The following is a 22,332-nucleotide window of genomic DNA, read 5'->3' on the forward strand; positions in this document are numbered from 1 at the left end:
ATCTCATTTTTTCTTTTGTGTGTGTGCGTGTTTTTTTTTTTTTTTTTAAATATATTTTTTTATCTCCTCAAAATGTTTTTTTCCAATAGTTTTTCTATCATTTTTTTTATACGGGAGAAAGTTGTTTTACAACCATAGGTGGATTTTTTTTTTTTTTTGTTTGCATTCCACGTGTGTGCCATTCATTTCTTGTTGTTGTTGCATATGTTGTCCCCTTAGTATCCATTGCATGTTTATTTCTTTCTATTCATGTTTGCCTATGGATTCTTTGTGCTCCTTTGATCATCTTTATGTTTCCTTGGTGAAACTTTATAGCTTTTTGTGCCCGTATGTCAATCACAACAAAAAGGGGGAGAAAATGTAGTTTTTGGAGATTCTTCATGTTAGGCAAAGCAATACATGTTTTTGTGAGGTAGAGATGAGTTTTATTTTGCATTATGTACTTTGCGGTTTTGTACCCTTTTTTTGGTATACATATTCTTGAGTTTTACTTGTTTATTATCTGTCATTATGTTCTACATGGTGCTCACAATGTATTTGTTAAGCGCTTTTAGGAAAGACAGGTATAAAGCCAACCAAAACAACCAATCTTAATTCGTGCTATGATTTCTTGGGACTGACTGTTTTAGATTAGGCTAGTTTATTTAAGTATTGATTCATTATTTGTAATCAATTTATTATTGTATTTGGCTTACATTTTTATTTGAGGTTTTTTCATGGATTAACAAAGGGAGAGATGGTAAGAGTAGTAGCATTAGAGGGGGGTGTAAACACCTTATAGTTGCCATTTTACAACCCAACTCCTTAAAAACATGCCACATCCGATTTGCTATTCTTAAAAAATTGTGCAACCGGCTATAGTAAAATTATATATACACAACTTACTGTAGCCCAGTTGTTAAAACTAAATAATATATTCTCTTATCTACCATAGCTTTCTCTCTCCACTTTAATAAAAAAATATTCACTCTCCCTCTCTTTCTCTTTCTTCTCTCTACCTCTTACCGAATGTTTCTTTCATCCCTCATTGCTCTCACCTCTCCTATCTTAGCTATGTCTCTCTCGATGGCATTGGCAACGGGAGAGGCTTGAAGATTGAAGGTGACGATGGCAGTGGCGGCTTGAAGATTGGTTGTTCTAGGATTTGTTCGCATGGGTTTTTGCTACCGCCGCCGCTGCTACCACTCAACCCAGCACTTTAACCCTTCTACCCATTTTTCCCTTTACTCTCTCTCTCTCTCTCTCTCTCTCTCTCAAACCCAGATTTGTTCTCTCTTTTTCAACCAAACCTAGCCAAGACAAAGAAAAATTAAAAAACAACAAAAATCCATAATAGAAAAGAAAACAAAAGTGTAAGAAAAAGCTAATAATATCCATTAGCTCCTAGATTGAAGCTTCACCCCGATCCTTGTGTTCATCTCATTCTCCAATTTTTTTTCCACTAAAGGGTAAGCTACTCTTTCTTTTTCTTGTCTTTTATTATTATTTTTCACTGTCTTTGGGTACAGATTTAAGCTGTTGACATGTTTTTGTTTTTTGTGTGCAAGTGTGTGTGATTTTCATTGTAAGATGTTTGATTGTGGATTGTGTTAATGTGATTCGGATCGCATATATATATATTTTTTTTCATGTGGGTATTCCTAAAAATTTAGGATTTTGCGGTGTTTTAGTGGTGGTGGTAGTGGTGATGGATGGCTTTTGGTGGTTGGGCTAAGTTTTAGTGGTAGGTGGTTACTGGCTGTGGTGGGTTACTTGTGGTGGCGGTGGTAATTGCTAACCGTGGGTTTGATGGATAGAGAGAGTTGAAGAGAGAGAAGTGAGTTGTTTATATTATATTATTATTTGATGGGGGTAGTTTATATTATTTTAATGAGTTGTATGTAAAAATAGAAGCTGAGATGTTGGGTGAGTTGTAAAATAAAATGGTAAAATAGATAAAGTGGTGTTTAAGGATGTAAAATAAGTTTTTTTTTTTTTTTTTTTTTGTGTATCCTCGGATGCTAATGCTCCAAGTTTCATGTGTGTTGGTATTACCAAACAATGCCACATTATGTGTTTTATTTTTATTTTTTATTGAGTTCTAATGTGTCTAAAAATTTTAATTGAAGATCAAGTTGAAAACACAAGGTCTACTTAAGAAAATCTCAAGAAAAGTGCATTTTCAGCATGTTCCTCAATAGCTGGCTTGATACCTCTCAATAGATAACTCGATACCTACCCAACCTATCAAGATTTAATTTTGTTTCCTTGATAGCTATCTTGATACCTCTCAATCTATCAAGATTTGTGGATTAGCAAAAATTTAGCAACGTTAAAAAGCCCATATCTTGTTTGTTTGAAGCTCGACATATTTATTCGGATATAAACCATTGCTGGACATATATTATTCGGACATGAATCACGGCTGGACATAAACTAATTGACATACATTATTTAGACATTGACCATTGCTAGACATACCTTATTATGTTGAACATGAACCATGAACCACAGCAGGATATGGACTATTTTGGACTTATCCTATTATTAGACATATGACATTTAATTGATTATTCTCTAATATTGGACATCACCTAATATAAATAATTATAATTATGGTCTTCAAATCATTAGTTAATCAAAGCTATTTAATTAAAAATATAATTTATTTATTTTAACCATTATTATAATTCTTAGACTTTGGGATTTATCTATTTTGTAAGCTTAAAAATGCATGGAAGCCATTGGTCTATGTTGCCCAATGTCGAGTTCTAGATTGAACTCCCCAAAACAAATCTGGGTCTAGCAAAGTCACTCATTTAGTGGAAGACACGTGGCTATGCGCCAAAAATGTCCCTGTCAATATGTTTCACTTGGGATAATTTGATATTATTTAGAAGACTCAATTTTGTGGTTATATGAAATTTATTCCTTGTGCATACTATCTTTCAGTGCTTTGACTGTATTTTGGAAGTTTATTATATATAAAAATAATATATTAGTTATTTTTTTTAGAAATAATTTCAACACATGGTGTCTGTTCTTAGTGGTTTACTCTTTAGTTTAATTTTATAGATTATTTCACAATTGATAAAATTTTTTTTTTTTATGGAAGAAAATGCAATTTATCTAATTAATTTTATAAATGAGTAAATTAGAGGTTGTTATTCTTAGTGTTTATCATGCACTCTTATTTTGGTTTTGGCGTTGACAACCATCATTATTGCTACCACCGCTACATTTATTACAATTGCGTCTACAAGAAATACTATAATTATTTGTGCAAGTTGAATGACATTACTACTATGTTTGTTTTGGGTGGAAAAACATATACGGAAAATATTTTATACTTGACAAGGATGTTTGGGTGGATTGGAAAATACGGTCAAATTGAAATCAATTTTAGTTTGAGAGAGAGAGAGAGAGAGAGAGCGTTTGGCAGATATGTTAGATTATAAATATTTTTCAGTAGTCATTTTACGTACAAACCAAACATTGGAAACTATTTTTTGGTGTATTTTCCAGAACACAACCAAACAACTGAAAATATTTTTCTTTTAAAAAAATATTTTCACCTGAAATTTTTTTTCATTGAGCTAAACATAACCTACATGTATTCGAAGCTTGTTTACGAAGTTGTAAATAAACATAAGAAAAAAAGTCACTTAAAAAAAAAAGAATGTTTTTCATAAAGAACTAAACAAGCGATAGCATTCCTGAGTTAACTTTAACATAGAATTCTATATATCTTAACCAATGCATAAGTAATTTAGATTTCATTACTTCATCAAAACTTACATAAATAATAAAATAATGTTAGTGTAAGTTTATTAAAAGCTGATGATGTGGCAAAAATTAACCAATTACTATGGTACTACTTCAATTTAGTCCCTATACCTTTCTCAATTTAGTCCTTTAGTCAATTTAATCTCATTTGTACAAGTATGTTAAGTGTTGGCTAATTCCTTTAAAAAAAAGGGCGTTGTTTAAGTCCAATTTTTGACATTGCAAAAAGAAACAATATCTCTTTTTGGGTTTCTTCGTCAATTGATTTTATAGTGAAAAGATATCTTAGTAATTTTTGTCAGATTTGGATTAGGTGTAATACATTAGTCGATGTAATAGCTATTAATAGATGAGATTAAGAGTTAAAAAAAATAACTTTCAACATCCACCCAATGAATAAAAAAGTAAAAAAAGAAGTAAAAACGTAAAAATTATTGTAAAAATATTTTGATAGTGAGGAGGAATATTTGCACCTGATCCAAATCTATTTTTAATAATGAGTATTAAAATGTTTAATAAGAATTGTATAACGAGTTTCTCTATGAACTCCAGAGAAGAGAAGGTAAGAGGCAACTGTGTTACAAACTGACGCCAATAATATACACTTGGGCTTTTCAGCCCAATTAGGCCTAATCGGTTAATCCAACTTAGACCCACCCATATTCTGCCCCGACACGGGCCCATAGCAATTAGCAAAGGTCCCATTTTGCAAAATCGCTCAAAAACCCAAACCAGAGAACTCAGCAGCAGCGAGAGTCAGAAACCAGAAGAAGAAGAAGAAGAAGAAGAAGAAGCACACACAAATGTCTTCCTCAACCGTCCTTCGAGAGCTACAGCGCGATTTCGAAGCCAAATCTAACGATCTCAGCAAACTCCAAAAAGGCATGTATTTTTTATTATTATATGGTATTAGTATTTACATCCAAATTTGGGTTAGCGATGGCTAGATTGATTTTGGTGTTTGTGAGAGATTAATGGGGTATGTGTGATTAGGAAGATGGGCTCTTATATGCTGGATCTTCTATAACTTTATTTTGTGCTTATTCTTTGTTGTACTTGCTGGATTAATGTATTGCTTCAGTAACTAACTCTTATTAGTACGAGGAAATCCTCGTCTCAGCTGTGCAAGGCTATTTCATTACAGTAACACACTATGTGCTAATAAATTGATTTTTGTTTGAATATATATATTTTTTTTAATTTCAGAGTTTTTACTTTTTATTCACATGTCTGAAATTGAAGCGCTCTAAGATGGTATATAATTTGTCAGATATTGCAAAGAATCATCAAGTGAGAAAGAAGTACACTATCCAGCTCGGCGAGAATGAGCTCGTCCTCAAGGTCTCTCTCCGTCTTTCTCATTTATTTATCCCTTTCCCTTTTTTAATATCTGTTTGTTTAGTAGCAAAGTGAAGGAAAATGAAGTTTTTAGCTGAAGGAAAGTGAAAATAAAAAATTTTAAGTTAAGTGAATGCTGTTGGGAGTATATTTTGGAAGTTTTACGCGATGCAATTTTCCATAATGCTGATTAGGTTTGTATTAGATTTGACTGAATGAAGGATTCTAAGGGTTTTGATTGCAAGCAAGCAAAGTGGTAATATCAATTAGGTTTGAACTCTTTGTTTGTGTTTGTAGGAGTTGGATATATTGAATGAAGATGCAAACGTGTACAAATTGATCGGTCCAGTGCTTGTGAAGCAGGATTTAGCAGAGGCAAACGCGAATGTGCGCAAGAGAATTGAATATATCTCGGCTGAATTGTATGCTTACTTTGGAACTTATTCTTGCAATCTTTGCATCTTTTAATCCACTAGTTGAAAAGTAAGATTTAGGGAACCATGAATTTTGGATAGATGGTAATAGGAAAATATAGATGGTAATTTTGGGTCATTTTCATAGTTAGTCCGTAGTAAGAGATTACTCCCTGGAAAAAAAAAAACCGCACTTTATCCTCATAAATGATAACTTCATGTATCTTGTCATAATTAAAGTCCTTAGCTTCCTCATTTAGTAGTTACTAAAGTAACTAAATGCATTTTTGATGTCTAAAGCTTGACTAGGAATGTAGGATATTTTATTGTAAAAAAATTTGTGCGAGTTAGTTTCCTGCCATTCAAAATGTCTCACAGCAGAAAATTTTAATCAATGGCAGGCAAATCTCCTTAAGTTTGAATTTAACCCATTCGATGGAAAGAGTGTCTACACAATGACCAATGCAGAATATGATCACATAACATATTTCACATCTCTGTCATTACACTTCCTTACAACAAATAACTTGACGCATATTCTAATAAAAATGACATGGGAATTCATGCAGCCTGTAATTTTTTTTTTTTGATTTTTTTTAATGCTTTTATTCACGTAAAGAATCATTTTTTTCAATGTTGTGCTGCTTATTTTGTTTATTTTGTAAGGAACTTGGAGTTTTCAGGTTGGATTGTTTCCTAATGTTATTTTTTATTTTATTTTACTCTCTCTCTCTCTCTTGATGCTTTCCACTATTACTTGGAACTGATATCCTATGATATCTTTTACTGGAATGCGCTATGTGGGGATGTAAAATTTTTCCAGTTCTGGTGGATGGTCTCACCTCTTATCAGTATAAATTTTTGGGTTTATTTGAAGAATATACTCTTGCATTCTAAAGTTCTCTGTACCATCAAATTTTTTCTTGCACATTTACAGGCACTGAAATATCCTTGGATAAATTGAAATCATTACTGCTTCACACCTTGTTTGAGTGGTCCCGGGCTTGGGGTTACTCATTGTACTTCTATATTTGAGTTTCATTCTTCTCCTAGATTTGATGGTTGATACTTTGTAATTGTTTGAGAATATTTGTGTTCATCATCGTGAACATGAAGTAGTGGTTCTTATTAATAAAGCTTCATTACTTGAACTGATGCAGGACAGAAGCTTGAATGAGCTTTGATACCAATGCTGATATAGGATCTTTAGGCATGAAATTAGATTCTTGATGTAGGATGTTTAAGGCATTCAGTGATATCAACATTATGGGAAATCCTCATTTAAGAATTTGAATAATGAAAGTGAAGTTAGTAATGAAGAAAATCTTGTGTGGAACATATTGTTAGATTTACTTGAGAGGCCTGGCTACCTCGAATTAGTCACAAAACTTGTGTTTGTCCTCTGTTGTTATGGGGGGTTCAATTTTCTTTTTCGTTGAATCTAAGACTTTCGAATTCTCAGTCGAGGAGGGAGGTATGTATTTCACATTACACATTTTTGAGTGAAATCGGGATTCTCTCCGATCAGTTTTCATGGGCAGAGAAAGCGCTAAGTGTTTGCTAGCTATTGTGGAGGATCTAATGTCTAATAAAACTCCCGGTAACTTTGCACGAACCTTTAGGGATGATGAGAAAGTTTTTATTTTGCAATTGGGTTCCAATTCACATGGCAGTTTTTTAATGATCTCGGAACTCATCCATGGCCATCGGAAAGGATTTCTCGTGGTCCTAGAAGGGAAAGCTAGTAGTGGGTGGCGAGGTTTTGGATTTCATCTAAGGAAAGCAATTGCACCTGGGACACTTGCAACCAAACAGCCTTTTAACTCTGTCCTGAAACCGAGAGTGGAGAATCACAAAACTTTTCTGTTGGTAGCGGTGGAGGGTGATCGGAGAGAGGGTAGTGGTAGTAGAAAAGGAAAGCAATTAATGCCGGAGTTTCAAATTTCAACCGAATCAAATTTGAGCAATAAAAGCCACGATATACGCGATTTGAATGCTGGGAAGAAACAAGCTATGTCTAAGGCTGAATTGTCGGTTGAGATTACAAAGAGCAACAGCTGTGTCAATGACTCACCTTTAACGTTGGATGTTGGCCTGAGATTGGAGCGTGGGCCAGATGGTGAGTGGGAGGTAATGTGGTCCAAAGTCAAGGAAGTGGGCCGCATAGAAAAACCCAAAGACAAAAACTTTAAGCCTGTTAGCCATTTTAAACCCACAGCTCCCTTCAATGCAAAGCCCAAACTTAATCCCAAGCCCATCAAAGATTGGCGGCCCAAACCAAAACAAACACTTCAAAACGGCGAGACTCACCCAAGTAACTTGACTTCTACTTCGAAGAGCTCAGTCAGCGATCCTCGCAGAGGCGATGTGGATTCTACCTCGGGACTTCCTCAAGTTGACTCCCAAAGCTTGTTGAGGCTAGCCCAGTCGATGAAAGCCTCCGACGGTGTCGGTATTGACCTTATTGGTGCCGATGAGCCCGATAATGAGATTCTCGGCTCCAATGAGTCCGATACAGCGTTTCTCAGCTCCGATGAGTCCGATGAGTAAGCAAACACCTCCGGCGGTGAAGAGAAATTGCACCAAGACATCCATTTGATACTTCAGGAGAATTCTGGCAATGTTAGCAAGAAATGGAGGAATTCAGAATAGTGGCGGTTCCGATTCAAATTTCTCTGCCTCCAGGTGAAGTCACAGAGGTATTGGAAGAGCAAACCCAATTGGCCTTGGTCCCCTTGAAGTGTTCAGATGTTGTGGAGGTGTCATCAGCCCAAGTTGATGAGAATGAAGTACTTGCGGAGGATTGGGTCTTAGACACTTCAGAGTCTTCTGAGCTACCTAATGTAGGGGGTTTGTTGCCTCTAAGTGTAGAACCACTGGCCTTTTCTCTACCCTTGGCAATGGAAGGGCAGGAAGTGTTGGGTGTGGAGAATCCAGTGAGGGGAGAAGCTTACTTTGAGTGGTTCCAAAGCAAATTTAAAGGGTTTGATAACTTCTTGGGCACGTCCCTAAAAGGTTTGGAAAATCAAGCAACCACCTTTTTATTGGCTGTTGAGGCTGAATTACACCGTAGGGCTGCTATGGAAAAAAAAGCACGTGATTTGAAAAGTTCTGGAGTGAAAGGTATTAGAGAGCTAAAGGGTCTATTCAGCTCGATTAATTATGGTTCTACTTCAACTAGGCGCAGTGGTATTAATAGGGAGCGGGCTCTTTCTGTTCCTAAATGAATTTGAAGATGATTTCCTGGAATGTCAGAGGATTGAATGAGGCTGGGAAGAGACTTCAGATTCGTAATTCGTTGCGTGCATGGAGACCTGATATTGTCTGTTTGCAGGAGACTAAACTTGAATGGATTACTAGAGGAGTTCAGAAGGTGCTTCTGGAGGTATTGTATTGATATGGGATCGGAGGGCAGTGGAAAAGGTGGAAGAAGCAGTAGGGCGCTTTTCTGTTTCATGCAGATTTAAAAACATAGGCGATCAATTTGAGTGGGCTTTTACAGGTTTATATGGGCCAAATTCGAACAAGAGGCGTAGGAAGATGTGGGAGGAACTGACAGGGCTGATTAGTTGGTGGGATGTGCCATGGTGCCTAGGAGGTGACTTTAATATAATTCCCTTTCCATCGGAAAGATTAGGAGCTACAACTAGTACTCGGGCTATGTATGAATTTTCGGATTTTATCTCTCTTCATGGGCTGATGGATATACCTATGGAAAGAGGCCTTTATACTTGGTCCAACAATTCCTCTGCCTCTAGAATTGACCAGTTTCTTTTCTCTTCGCTTTTGGCGGATCATTTCACTCTATTTGCATAGAGAAGGTTGTCTAAGATACTTTCAGACCATTACCCAATTCTGTTGGAAGGGGGGAGTCATCGGAGAGGTAGAACTCCTTTTCGTTTTGAAAATATGTGGTTGAAGGCGGAGAATTTTGTTGATAAAGTGAAAACTTGGTGGGCATCCTATTTGTTTCAAGGCAACCCGAGTTTTATACTAGCTAAGAAGTTGGCAGCCTTGAAGCTGGACCTTAAAAATGGAACGAAACGGAGTTTGGCAATGTTACTTTAAAGAAACAACTGTTATGGAACAAATTGAATGACTTGGATGTTAGAGAGGAGACTCAACCTTTAATAGCTGAGGAGAAGTTAGAACAAGTTAATCTTCGTATCGAGATTGAAAAGCTTACTCTTTTAGAAGAAATTAGTTGGAGGCAGAAGTCTAGGATGCTACACTTGAGGGAGGGGGACGCAAGTACAAAATTTTTTCATAGAATGGCTAATTCCAATAGAAGAAATAATGTATTGAGAGCCTTATGGTTGATGGAACCTTGTCTTCTGATCAAGGTATGATTGCTGATTGTATTACTCAATTCTTTATGAATTTATACTCTGAGCAGCAAGTTCGACCTTTTCCAGAAGTCTTGGTATTTCCTAGGATATCCGGTGATAATGCTGATTGGTTAGATAGACCCTTTGAGGAGGCAGAAATTTTTGATGTCATACAGAATTTTAATGGTGACAAAGCACCTGGACTTGATGGGTTTCCAATGGCCTTCTTCCAAGCATGTTGGGTTATTCTCAAAACTGATCTTATGGCTGTATTTCACCATTTTTTTTGCTAAAGGTCAGTTTGAGAAAAGCTTAAATGCAACGTTCATCACTCTCATCCCTAAAAAAATTCCAGCAATTGAAGTCAAGGATTTTCGCCCCATTAGTCTTGTTGGGGGGGTTTATAAAATCATTGCTAAGGTCTTAGCCACTAGACTTCGCACGGTCATGGAAGATATAATTTCTCCTTCTCAAAATGCTTTTGTGAGGAATAGGCAGATTCTTGACCCTGTGCTTATTGCTAACGAATGCTTCGACAGTAAAGTGAAAACTGGTTTGCCAGGGATACGTTGCAAATTAGATGTTGAGAAGACTTTTGATCATGTCAACTGGGGTTTTCTTATGCAGTTACTAGAACGGAGTGGGTTCTCTGCTAAATGGAGGCAGTGGATTTTCTTTTGTATATCTACTATTTGCTTCTCTATCTTGATAAATGGCGCTCCTTATGGGTTTTTTGAGAACTCTAGGGGGTTGAGACAAGGTGACCCATTGTCCCCTTTGTTGTTTGTCTTGGTGATGGAAGCCCTTGGGAGAATGTTGGATAAGGCTGTCCATGATGGTCACATGTCAGGCTTTGATGTGGGTCGTTTAGAGGAAAGATCTTTGGAGGTGTCCCATTTGCTCTTTGCGGACGATACTTTATTTTTTGTGATGCTGATTTGGATCAGGTTTTGTTTCTCCGTATGATTCTCATTTGGTTTGAGGCGGTTTCTGGTCTGAAGATAAATTTGGGCAAGTCAGAGCTGGTTCCTATTGGTATGGTGCATAATCTTGACTTATTGTTGAATGTCCTTAGTTGTAAACAAGGTACCCTTCCAATGAAATATTTAGGCCTTCCTTTGGGAGCTAAATGTAAGGATAAGTCAATTTGGAACCCAATTCTGGAGAAGATAGAACGGAGATTAGCAGGATGGAAACGTTTGTACTTATCCAAGGGAGGTAGAGTCACTTTAATTAAAAGCACTCTATCTAACTTACCCACATATTTTCTATCTTTATTTCCTATTCCTGCTTCTGTGGCTAACAGAATTGAGAAACTTCAGAGGGATTATTTATGGGGTGGCAATGGTGATGAACCGAAATTCAATTTGGTCAAATGGGCTATTGTTTGCACTCCCATTGCTTCGGGTGGTTTGGGGATAAGAAAGGTAAGACTTTTTAATGAAGCTCTGCTTGGGAAGTGGCTATGGAGATTTGGGATGGAGAGGGCTGCTCTTTGGAGGCAAGTGATAGCCGTGAAATATGGTTGTGAATGGGGTAGTTGGTGTACTAGGCCTACTAATGGTCCATATGGTGTTGGCTTGTGGAAAAATATTAGTCGGGGATGGCCTACTTTCTCTCGCCACATTCTATATGATATTGGGGATGGGTCTAGGGTGAAATTTTGGCAAGACCGTTGGTGTGGTGAAACTTCTCTTGCATTTAGCTATCCTGAATTGTTTAAATTCTGCCGAGATCAAGAGGTTAGTGTGGCTGAGGTTATGAAGTTTGATAACGGAATCCTGTTTTGGGATGTAAGTTTCTGTAGGGGTGTGCATGTTCGGGAACTAGAGGCACTGGCTAGTTTCATGGATACCATATATGGTGCGTCGGTTAGAGGGCTTGGTGAGGATAAAATGTGCTGGAAATCTATTAGAGAGAAGGGCTTCACGGTTAAGGATTATTACAATCTCTTAGTGGGCCCTAATGACTATTGTTTTCCTTGGAAAAGCATTTGGAAGCAGAAGATTCCTTCTCGAGTAGCTTTCTTTGTTTGGATTGTTGCTTTAGGGAAATGCTTAACGATTGACAATTTATGAAGAAGGAAGGTTTGGATATTAGACTGGTGCTACATGTGCAAGTGTAATGGGGAATCGGTTGATCATCTTTTTCTTCATTGTCCGGTTGCAGTGGATATGTGGGCTATGGTGTTTGGGTTGTTTGGAGTGAGTTGGGTTATGCCGCAATATGTAGTGGGGCTTCTAGCATGTTGGCAAGGCAGTTTTGGCCGTCATCGAAATGGGTATATATGGCTTATGGTTCCCCATTGCTTATTGTGGTGCCTTTGGAGGGAGAGAAATAGTCGGTGCTTTGAAGATAAGGAGAGATCCATATCAGACTTGAAGCTATTTTTCTTTAGAACATTAATGGATTGGTTGGCTGCATTGCGGAACCAATCGTTTTCATCCTTTCTTGATTTCTTAGATTCTTGTAATTTTTGTTCTTGATTGTTTGACCCCTTGTACACTCCCTGTGTACTAGGGTGTTCCATTTTTTTGAGATCAATAAACTTTTACTTATCAAAAAAAAAATAAAGCTTCATTACTATTATAAAAAATGCGTCATTGTCATTATCATCATGTAATTATTATTGTTGTTACTGCATGTATTTGACTGTAAAATTTTTTCTGCATACTAGGAAACGACTTGATGGCAATCTTCAAGACTTGGAGGAGAAGCAGAATAGCAAGAAAGAAGCGGTTTGTATTCTACCTTTCCACATGCACACACACATGCGCGGTTCTTACTCTAATATCATTAGTTTTTCAAGTTCATCATACTCATGATAATGGGTTGTTACCAGGTGAAGAATCTTAAAGCGTATCAAATTAAAAAAATTGTTTTCAGAATGGAATTTGATGGAATATTTGGGAATTTGTGGAAAACTGGAAGTTTATAGCTCATCACAACATATAAATATAAATTTATACAAACTCCAATGCCAAAATTCCATTTTTCTAGTTAGAAGCTTACAGTGTGCAAGATTTTCTGGTGATATGTTATCTTGAACTGTGAATTAAATTTATATAAATTCTTCTGTGATACTTGAGTAAAATGTATGTTCCACTTGTCACATTTAGCATAAGAACATTCACTTGTGGAGCATCCATAGTTGACCCCAAAATTTTGGGACTAGGGCTTTTTATTGTTGTTGTGGAAGGTAACTACTATATATATATTTATGCATGTATGTATGTAGGTATATTTGCAAAAATTAGTTGTATGGATTTGAAGTTCTTACTCGAACACTTTAGTGTTTGGTTTTCTTCAAGGTCAAACCATGATCTTGGGTGTCATTTATGCATGATGTTTAATATAAATGAAGGTTGTAGATTTTCTGTGGTTTAGGAAGTTGAATTTTTTTTTTTTTTTTGATAAACAGCCCGAACAAACTTTCATTAACTAGAAATAGAAATACATTGGGCTACATCCATTCGAACTTGAACTGCTATACTGGGCGGAGTATCCTCTACCCAGATATTACACACATTCAAAAATTTGGCTTGCCTAGCCATAATATGAGCTGCAAAATTGCCACACCTACGGTTATGGTTGACATCCCAGGCATTGAACTTCCTCAAACTCTCCAAAATTCCTTTGACCACTTTTCTTATAGAACTCGGCATCACACTCTGTTTCTCTAGGGAGTTTGTCACCAACAGTGCATCACTTTCAATAATGACTTCTTTTGACCCGAGGTCCCACGCAAGTGCCACACCTTCCTCAACTGCCTTAGCCTCAGCTTCCAAACCACCCAAAGGCAGCCCAAACTTCTTACTCAGAGCCCCCATTATTTTGCTCCTTTCATTTGTGATAACCACCCCGACGCCACAGCACTTGATATCATCAAACGTAGCTCCATCTGTGTTAACTTTGTACCAGCCCTATTTTGGTGGCCTCCACCTTACTGCATTAGGTGTAGTGGTGTTCTGCGCACATGTTTGCTGCTTGGTATTCCTTTAAATATTCTATGGCTTCCTTCACAATCATCTCATAGCTTTTGCTTTGTCCCTCATGTCTCACTTGGTTTTTGTTGTTCCATAGTCCCCATACAGTAGTTGCAAACAAATCCCAGTTAACCCCTACCCACCTATTTTTGATTTCCCATGCAATATCAATGAAATCACTTGGGGGGTCATGAAAATAAGGGAGTTTTAACCTGGTACCGCACCACACAGCTTCGGCTATTCTGCAGCTCCATAAAGCGTGTCCTGACGATTCCCCCAATCCATACATGTCGCATGCCCCATCCTTGCCAATTCCACGTGCTTTCAGGAACAGTTTTGTGGGCAGTATATTTTTACATGCTCTCCAAAAAAGATGTTTGATTTTGTTTGGACAGTTCAAACGCCATACAATCCTCCAAATGTCCCTCATCCCTGTGCTGTCTGAGCTGCCCCCTTCCTCCCCTCTACGACCTTCTACGTTCAGCACTTTTTGGGCCACATCGTATGCACTTTTAACTATGAATCTTCCATTTGATGTCCAAGCCCATATGAGGGAGTCTTCTGGTAGTCTAGTGCTGATAGGAATACTTAGAATCAGTTCAGCCTCATGAGGAAGGAACATGTTTCTTACTTTCCCCACATCCCAACCCCTCCTATCTACATCCACCAAACTTGACACCAACTCCAATCCCAAGTGGGCGCCGACCGGGCTTGTCACTTTGAATGATTCCGAGGACGGAATCCACCTATCCTTCCAAATCCGTACCCCTTCCCCATTTCTTATGCACCATCTAGACCCTTTGTCAACCACCTTTTTCGCTGTCCATATGCTTCTCCACACATAGGAAGGCCTACATCCCAACTCCGCCTCACTAGCCATGCTATTTGGGAAATATTTCGCTTTAAGCATTCTATGGACAAGAGAATTAGGATTTTGCTGCGTCCTCCACCATTGTTTAGCAAGTAGCGCCAGATTGAAGGCTTTTAAGTCCCTAAATCCCATACCTCTCTCCGCCTTTGGAGTGCACAACCTCTCCCATGAGATCCAAGCCATTTTCCTGTCCTTATCTTTTTGGCCCCACCAAAAGTTCCCCATTAGGGAGTTCAGCTCTTTGCACAACATGTTCGGGAGTTTGAAACAACTCATCGTATACGTTGGCGTTGCTTGAGCAACCGCCTTAATGAGAACTTCCCTACCGGCATGAGAAAGAACCTTACCCTTCAAACCAGCTATTTTCCTCCCTTCTTGGTCCTTGATTCGATTGAAGGCCTTTCTTTTTCCCCTCTCCACAAGCGGTGGCAACCCCAAGTACTTTTCATGGTGTTGAACAACTCTAGCCCCAAACTTCTCCTTCATATATTCCTTTATCTCTCTGCTAGTGTTCTTGCTAAAATAGAGAGAGGTTTTTTCCTTGCTGAGTTTTTTGCCCCGAATCCCCGTCATAATCCTCAAGCACTTTTAAAACCCTATCACTTTTAAGATAGTAAGTTTTGGTAGATTTAATAGAATTGTTAGAGATGTATGTGACAATATTATTGTTTGATTAGGGATTGTGGCAATTTACATAGTTCATAGAAGTTTATTGAACTAAATTGAAAGTATTGGAGAAGGATTAGAGTGAAAGGATGAGGTCTCCCTCGGAGAACACCATTTTCAACTCTCTCAATAGTGGACATATGTCGAAGAGGGAAGCAAGCTTGTTGAGAGTGGTTTTAAAAAGTAGGTCATTGACTTATTGTTGAGTGTCCTTGGCTGTAAACAAGGTACTCTTCCAATGAAATATTTAGGCCTTCCTTTGGGAGCTAAATTCAAGGATAAGACAATATGGAACCCAATTCTGGAGAAGATAGAACGGAGATTAGCAGGATGGAAACATTTGTACTTATGCAAGGGAGGTAGAGTCACTTTGATTAAAAGCACTCTATTTAATTTACCCACTTATTTTCTATCTTTATTTTCCTATTCCTGCTTCTGTAGCTAATAGAATTGAGAAACTTCAAAGGAATTTCTTATGAGGTGTCGTTGGTTATGAACCAAAATTCCATTTGGTTAAATGGGTTACTGTCTACACTCCCATTGCTTTGGGTGGTTTGGGGATAAGGAATGTCAGAGTTTTTAATGAAGCTTTGCTTGGGAAGTGGCTATGGAGATTTGGGATGGAGAGGGCTGCCCTTTGGAGGCAAGTGATAGCGGTGAAATATGGTTGTGGATGGGGTAGTTGGTGTACTAGGCCTACTAATGGTCCATATGGTGTTGGCTTGTGGAAAAATATTAGTCGAGGATGGCCTTCTTTTTCTTGCCACATTCTATATGATATTGGGGATGGGTCTAGGGTGAAATTTTGGCAAGACTGTTGGTGTGGTGAAACATCTCTTGTAATTAGCTATCCTGAATTGTTTAGATTTTGCCGAGATCAGGAGGTTAATGTGGCTGAGATTATGAAGTTTGATAACGGAACCCTGTTTTGGGATGTAAGTTTCTTTAGGGGTGTGCATGCTTGAGAACTAGAGGCACTGGCTGGTTTCATGGATACCATATATGGTGCTTCGGTGAGAGGGTTTGGTGAGGATAAGATGTGGTGGAGATCTGATAGAGAGAAGGGCTTCACGGTTAAGGATTATTACAATCTCTTAGTGGGCTCTAATGACGATTGCTTTCCTTGGAAAAGCATTTGGAAATAGAAGATTTCTTCTTGAGTAGCTTTCTTTGTTTGGACTGTTGCTTTAGGGAAATGCTTAACGATTGACAATTTATGAAAAAGGAAGGTTTGGATATTGGATTGGTGCTATATGTGCAAGTGTAATGGTGAATTGGTTGATCGTCTTTTTCTTCATTATCCGGTTGCAATGGATATGTGGGCTATGGTGTTCGGTTTGTTTGGAGTGAGCTGGGTTATGCCGCAATCTGTAGTGGGGCTTCTAGCATGTTGGCAAGGCAGTTTTGGCTGTCATCGAAATGGGTATATATGGTTGATGGTTCCCCATTGCTTATTGTGGTGCCTTTGGAGGGTGAGAAATAGTTGGTTTTTTGAAGATAAGGAGAGATCCATATCAGACGTGAAGCTATTTTTCTTTAGAACTTTAATGAATTGGTTGGCTGCTTTGTGGAACCAATCATTTTTATCTTTTCTTGATTTCTTAAATTCTTGTAATTTTTGTTCTTGATTGTTTGACCCCTTGTACACTCCCTATGTACTAGGGTGTTCCCCTTTTTTGATATCAATAAACTTTTTACTTATAAAAAAAAAAGTAGGTCCTTGAGCTCATGCAAGTGAAAGAATGTAAAGGGGGTTGAGAGGGAGGAATGGGAGTGGAGGTGCACTTTTTTTGTTATTTAGTTGAAAGGATAGAAGGTAAAGGAAAATTAAAAGGATGGGGCTTCTTCTGCACCCGCCATTTTCAATGCTCCCAATGTGGACAGATTGGAGGAATGAAGGCTTGTTAAGAGGGTATGCGGTTGCCTCGCCTCCATTAGCCGTTCCAATCAGGGTATAATGTTAAAATAATGTATCTGTTTTTCCTTTCTTCATCTTTAGGCTCCTATCAAACTTTACCTTCTTTCCATTTTCCCCCTTCTTCCCAGCAATCCTTTCTTGCCATTTATTTCAACCAACTTAAAACCTAGAAAGAGGGATGCATTTCATAGCCAATGGCTGATTTGTGATGTCAATTTTCAGTGTCCAGTTTAGAGTTCCAATAACCATGAAGCTAAGATGAAGGGCTTTTTATGCAAGTCTTGGTATGTTTTTCTGAAAATCTAATACTATATATAAATGCAAAAGCTTTTTCCTACAATTAAGGCTGTTCTGCCACATAGGAATAAAAGCCTATCTAACTTTCTGCCATGTTTACAATAAAAAAATGAAACATTATTCTGTTTCAGCAGTACTAAAACACCGTTTAACTTAATAAAATTCAATAAAACCGTTCAACTAAATACAAAAGCCCAAAAGGAACGAGAGAGATACAGAGAGGTTGAGAGTTTGTAAGGCACAGATAGAGAGAGAGAGAGACATCTCAGGGCCGCTGCTGTCACTGTCCATCCCCAACCACCAGAAAACTGGCTTTCCTCAACAGTCATACTGTTGGACCGTTATGGGTAAGGTTATTTTTAATAATAAAATACTGAAAATAAAATGGAATGACAGATTCTACTCAAAGAGAGATACCACCGCTCTAACACCCCCTATCAGACGACCAAAACCGCTATACAGAGACTCCACAAGGTGCGAATAGAGAGATCGTTGGTAAAGTTTTCTCTTTTTCTGTTAGGTTTAGGCCTGAGTACTTTGGATGGACTGGTTTTAATTCAGGTTTGATTTTAGATTTTGGTTTATATAATAAGTTATTTGGGTTAGAACTGGTTTGGTTTTGCATATTTGTGTTAGATACTTAGATTTGGTGTTGTTTTGAGTATTTGGGTAATAAGGTTAGAAAGGAATTAAATAAATGCACGGTGCAAATACAACAATCAATATTAAATTTCTCTGCAATTTCTTAACTTTATGCGTTATTTAAACAGATTATATTTTTGGAAGTTATCCCATTTTTTTCCAGTTAAAAACAATTTCATTTTTCAACAGAAACAGGAAATTAGATGATGATTTGCCATAAATATTGATGTGTATATATTTTGTTGCAATAAACAATAAGATTTGTTTATCTAGAACAGGTGATTGCTAAGGAGGCTTACATGCTGATAACTCACTGTAAAAATCTACATTTTTTTCTTTCTTTCAAGGCTACGTGATTGTTCCTATTGTTTGTTTTAAAGCTTTTCTCAAGATTTGTCTGTTCTGTTAAGGGTAACTGGAACTCTCTCATATGTCATCTTAATCTCTTAAGGGGTATATAGGATGCCAATAGAATGAATTAATTGCTTTATGGTAGATGCTACATGTGATCTTAAATATGCACAATTTCCCATGTCATCTTCAATTTGCTTATGTTATATGCATAGTTGTCAGTATCGTACGATACGCGATACGTATTGTACGATACGTATCGTATCGTGTACAAAAAGTTTCGTATCGTAAGGGTGTATTGTAAGTGCTCATGAATCGTTCGATACATAAGTGCGTATCGTATGAATCGTATCGTATCGGTGAATCGTACGTATCGTATGATACATAGACATGTGGATTTAAAATGGGTTTTTTTGTTAAAATTTGTGATTTTATTTGATTTAAACAAGTTGTTAGACTTTGTTAACATAAATTATTGGGAAACTTAATTAAGTCTAATGAAATAGCAAGTCCATGAGTTTTTTCCTCTCTTCTCTTTCTCTTATAAAATTTAGACTATACTCATAATACTCACTTTCATATGTGCAAATTTATTTTCTATGATATTAATAATGTATTAAATGAAAATATAATTATTTTCTATTTTGTTATTATTATTTTGAATCTAAAAAGCTAGAATGCCAAGAAAAAATATAAAGAAAAAATTATTAGAATAAAAAAACCAAAAAAAGAAGAAGTAAATGTTGATAATAATAAAGAAAATGTCTATGAAAAAATAATTTTGCAAAGTGCTAAACATGATGATAACATTGACTTAGATGAAGTTGATTAATCAAGATGATGAAAAGATATTATTATTTTGGTTCATATATCATGTATTACTTCTGAGTGTAATTAATTTGAATGTGCATGCTATAAATATAAGTTAATTTGATTTATTTTGTTAGCTTTGTTAAATTTTATTACATAAGTAATGATTAAATTGGTCATTAGTTGAATATATTTTGAATTTATAATGAATATACATTTTATATATGTATATTTATAATTATTTTATAATTTTATTAGGTGTTTGTGTATCTTACGATACACGATTCGATACGATACACGATACAAAAAAATCAAAAATCGATTCACGATACGATTCACGATTTGACAACTATGGTTATATGTAATTCCTTAACACACGTTCTCTGTTGGAAAAAAATTGTTTTGGCCGTCTAATATTGAATTAGATCTGTTATAGAAACGAAAATCTACTCTTAAAATTTGACTAAAAATATGAAATATGGTCTTAACCTCCGCAATACAGATAAATGCAATATAAACATTTCTAAGCCTTAACACTCTAGAAATTTGGACGTGGTAATAGTTTCCTAACCACAGTGGGAAGGTTGAGATGTGCACTCTCTTTAGTCTGATGCTGAGTTCCATGCTTTGCCTTCTCAACCCTCATCTTGTGACTCAATGTGATTTTTCTTCAAACTTGTTCTTATTCTTGTAACTGAAAGCAAAAGTGAGGAGTTCTGCTTCTGTGGTTTACAAGTAAAAAACAAAAATCCCTCTCCTCCCAGCCAGAATTTCCTCATTTCTTTCACTGCTGCTCTGTTTGTTTTTGTTGATTATTGACTTTAGGGCGGAGTTGGCAAGTGTAAATTTTTGGAGAAAATATCTCTTGTAAGAGCATCCACAATAGTGGTGCTAAATAGCTATATTGCTATTTTAAGCACCACCAATACTTAAAAAGCATGCTGCAGTAGTGGTGCCATAGAAAAAAAAAAAAAATTATTATACTTCTTTTTCTTCTCTCATTAATTTTTTTTTCTCTTTTTCTCTCTCTCTCTCTCTCTCTCTGGCTTCTCCTCCTTCTTCTTTTTTTTCCTTCTCATTTTTTTTTTTCTCTCTAGTGCCTCCCTCATCTCCTCTCTGCTTTGCTGGCCAGCTCTCCGACTGCAGTGGTGCTCATAAAATCCATATAAAAACCCACCTGATCAGACACCTAGCCACCAGAAACAACACCGGATCGGACCACTGCCACCAAAGCAATATCGGTCCACCAAACCCACAAATCATTAAACCCATCCCAACGACCCACCACCACCACCGATTTCAGAACGTCCACCACCACCACCATTGCCTGCAATAAGCGACTCACCACAAACCCGCGCATTCACAACCACCACAAAACACAAACCCACATCACAAATCACAAACCCATGGCAGATCGGTTAAAGTAGAGAGAAGATCACAAACTCATGGCACAACCCACAAACCCATGCCACACAACCCACAACCCACAGGATCCTCGAGAACTTCAATGAGTTCGTCTCTGGTGCTAGCGAGGAAGGTTTCGGGATTGTGATGGGTGGGAAGGAGAGATTGACGACGAGACTTGTTGGGAAACGAAGGGAGAGAAGTGAGTGGAGAGTGGAGAGGCACGACACAGAGATAGAGAGAAAGAAAGAAATTAATAAAATAATCTAGCAGATATATTATTTTATTGTGATGTTTATATTATTTTATTGTATTGAAAGCTAAAATAGATCCACTGATGTTGGATGTTTTGTAAAGTGAGTAGGTAAAATAGATAAAGTAGCTTTTTATGGTGCCAAATAGCTAAAAAAATAGCACCACTTTAGCACCACTGCTGTGGATGCTCTAATAAGCATACCAAGGCAACCATGTAAGAAGCCAAGCGAATACCATGTGGGAGGTTGGTGGGACCAACTTTGACAAAAGAGTATAAAATTGAATTACATGACATTCACTCATTAGTGTTGGCTTGTTATATGGCTGACTCGGTTGACCTGCCACAAGATATACTTTCTCAAAATTCTGATACCTAGTTGTTTACAAGTTTGTCTTGATGTTTTGTAGCTAAATTTTGCTACTTCAAATTTTCATTTTAAAGATTGTCTGAGAAATACTTTCTTTATGGTTTAGTCAAAAAATCTTTGTATACTCTGGTTAAATATCAGTGGTGCACACCATGCAATGTTGAAACCTTTTGTTCACTTATTGTTTGCTTGTTAAAATTTCAGCTATATATGTTTGTGTACTAATTCATCCAGTTTTGGTCATATATTTTAATGACATTAATTGTTTTATTGGTTGTCATCTTGCAGATCTTCAAGTTACAAGAGAGGATTCAGTCTCTCCAGGCTGGAAAAGCCAAAGCATAGTTTGCTTTCACATTAGTATTCACCTTTGGATTTTTAACATGTTTTATAAATCTCTGTGGATGCTTGGATGTAGATACTTGTTTCTAATTGAGGCTGCATTTCGTATTACAAACTCTTACTATTGTCATAGTCATAGCCGTTGTGGAATGTTAAAATTGTTTGTGATATCGATTTTTGTGTTTAGTTATCCTTCTTCCAAACTCTCTCTCTCTCTCTTGTATTTTATATTTTTTATTTTAAAAAAAGGGAATCTGGATTTGCTAAACGTTAAACGAAAACATAATGCTTTGCCATTAAACAGAATAATAATTGATGAATTATGCTTGAAACTGAAATGGGATATTCTCAGTTCTCACCCGTCAAATGTACTCTGCGTCTGCTATACCATGGAATCAATATGCCTTGGACCGTTGTTGCTTTTGTTTTTTTGTTTTGTTTAAAACCAAGAATTGTGCTAAAAACGCAGTTCTAATTGGAAGTCATTTTTAAGTGAAGGGTCTGTAGGATTTAAAATTGATCAAGTTAGTGTGGCATCAAAATCTCCATTTTGTAATGCCTCGAGCCTTGAGGAGTTC

At 36.9% G+C, this 22,332-nt stretch overlaps 1 protein-coding gene across 1 annotated transcript; it reads left to right on the forward strand.

Annotated features, from left to right (window-relative positions):
- The first annotated feature begins 4,460 nt into the window (after positions 1-4,460).
- On the forward strand, positions 4,461-21,944 carry LOC115993985 (prefoldin subunit 6-like). The gene is made up of 5 exons (XM_031117987.1): positions 4,461-4,647; positions 5,036-5,106; positions 5,401-5,525; positions 12,522-12,582; positions 21,701-21,944. Exons 1-5 carry the CDS (start codon positions 4,569-4,571, stop codon positions 21,755-21,757), a joined length of 393 nt encoding a protein of 130 aa, XP_030973847.1. The 5' UTR covers positions 4,461-4,568; the 3' UTR covers positions 21,758-21,944.
- Positions 21,945-22,332: the final 388 nt, after the last annotated feature.

This window comes from Quercus lobata, chromosome 6 (assembly GCF_001633185.2).
Source record: "Quercus lobata isolate SW786 chromosome 6, ValleyOak3.0 Primary Assembly, whole genome shotgun sequence".
In the NCBI taxonomy this organism is placed as follows: Eukaryota; Viridiplantae; Streptophyta; class Magnoliopsida; order Fagales; family Fagaceae; genus Quercus; species Quercus lobata.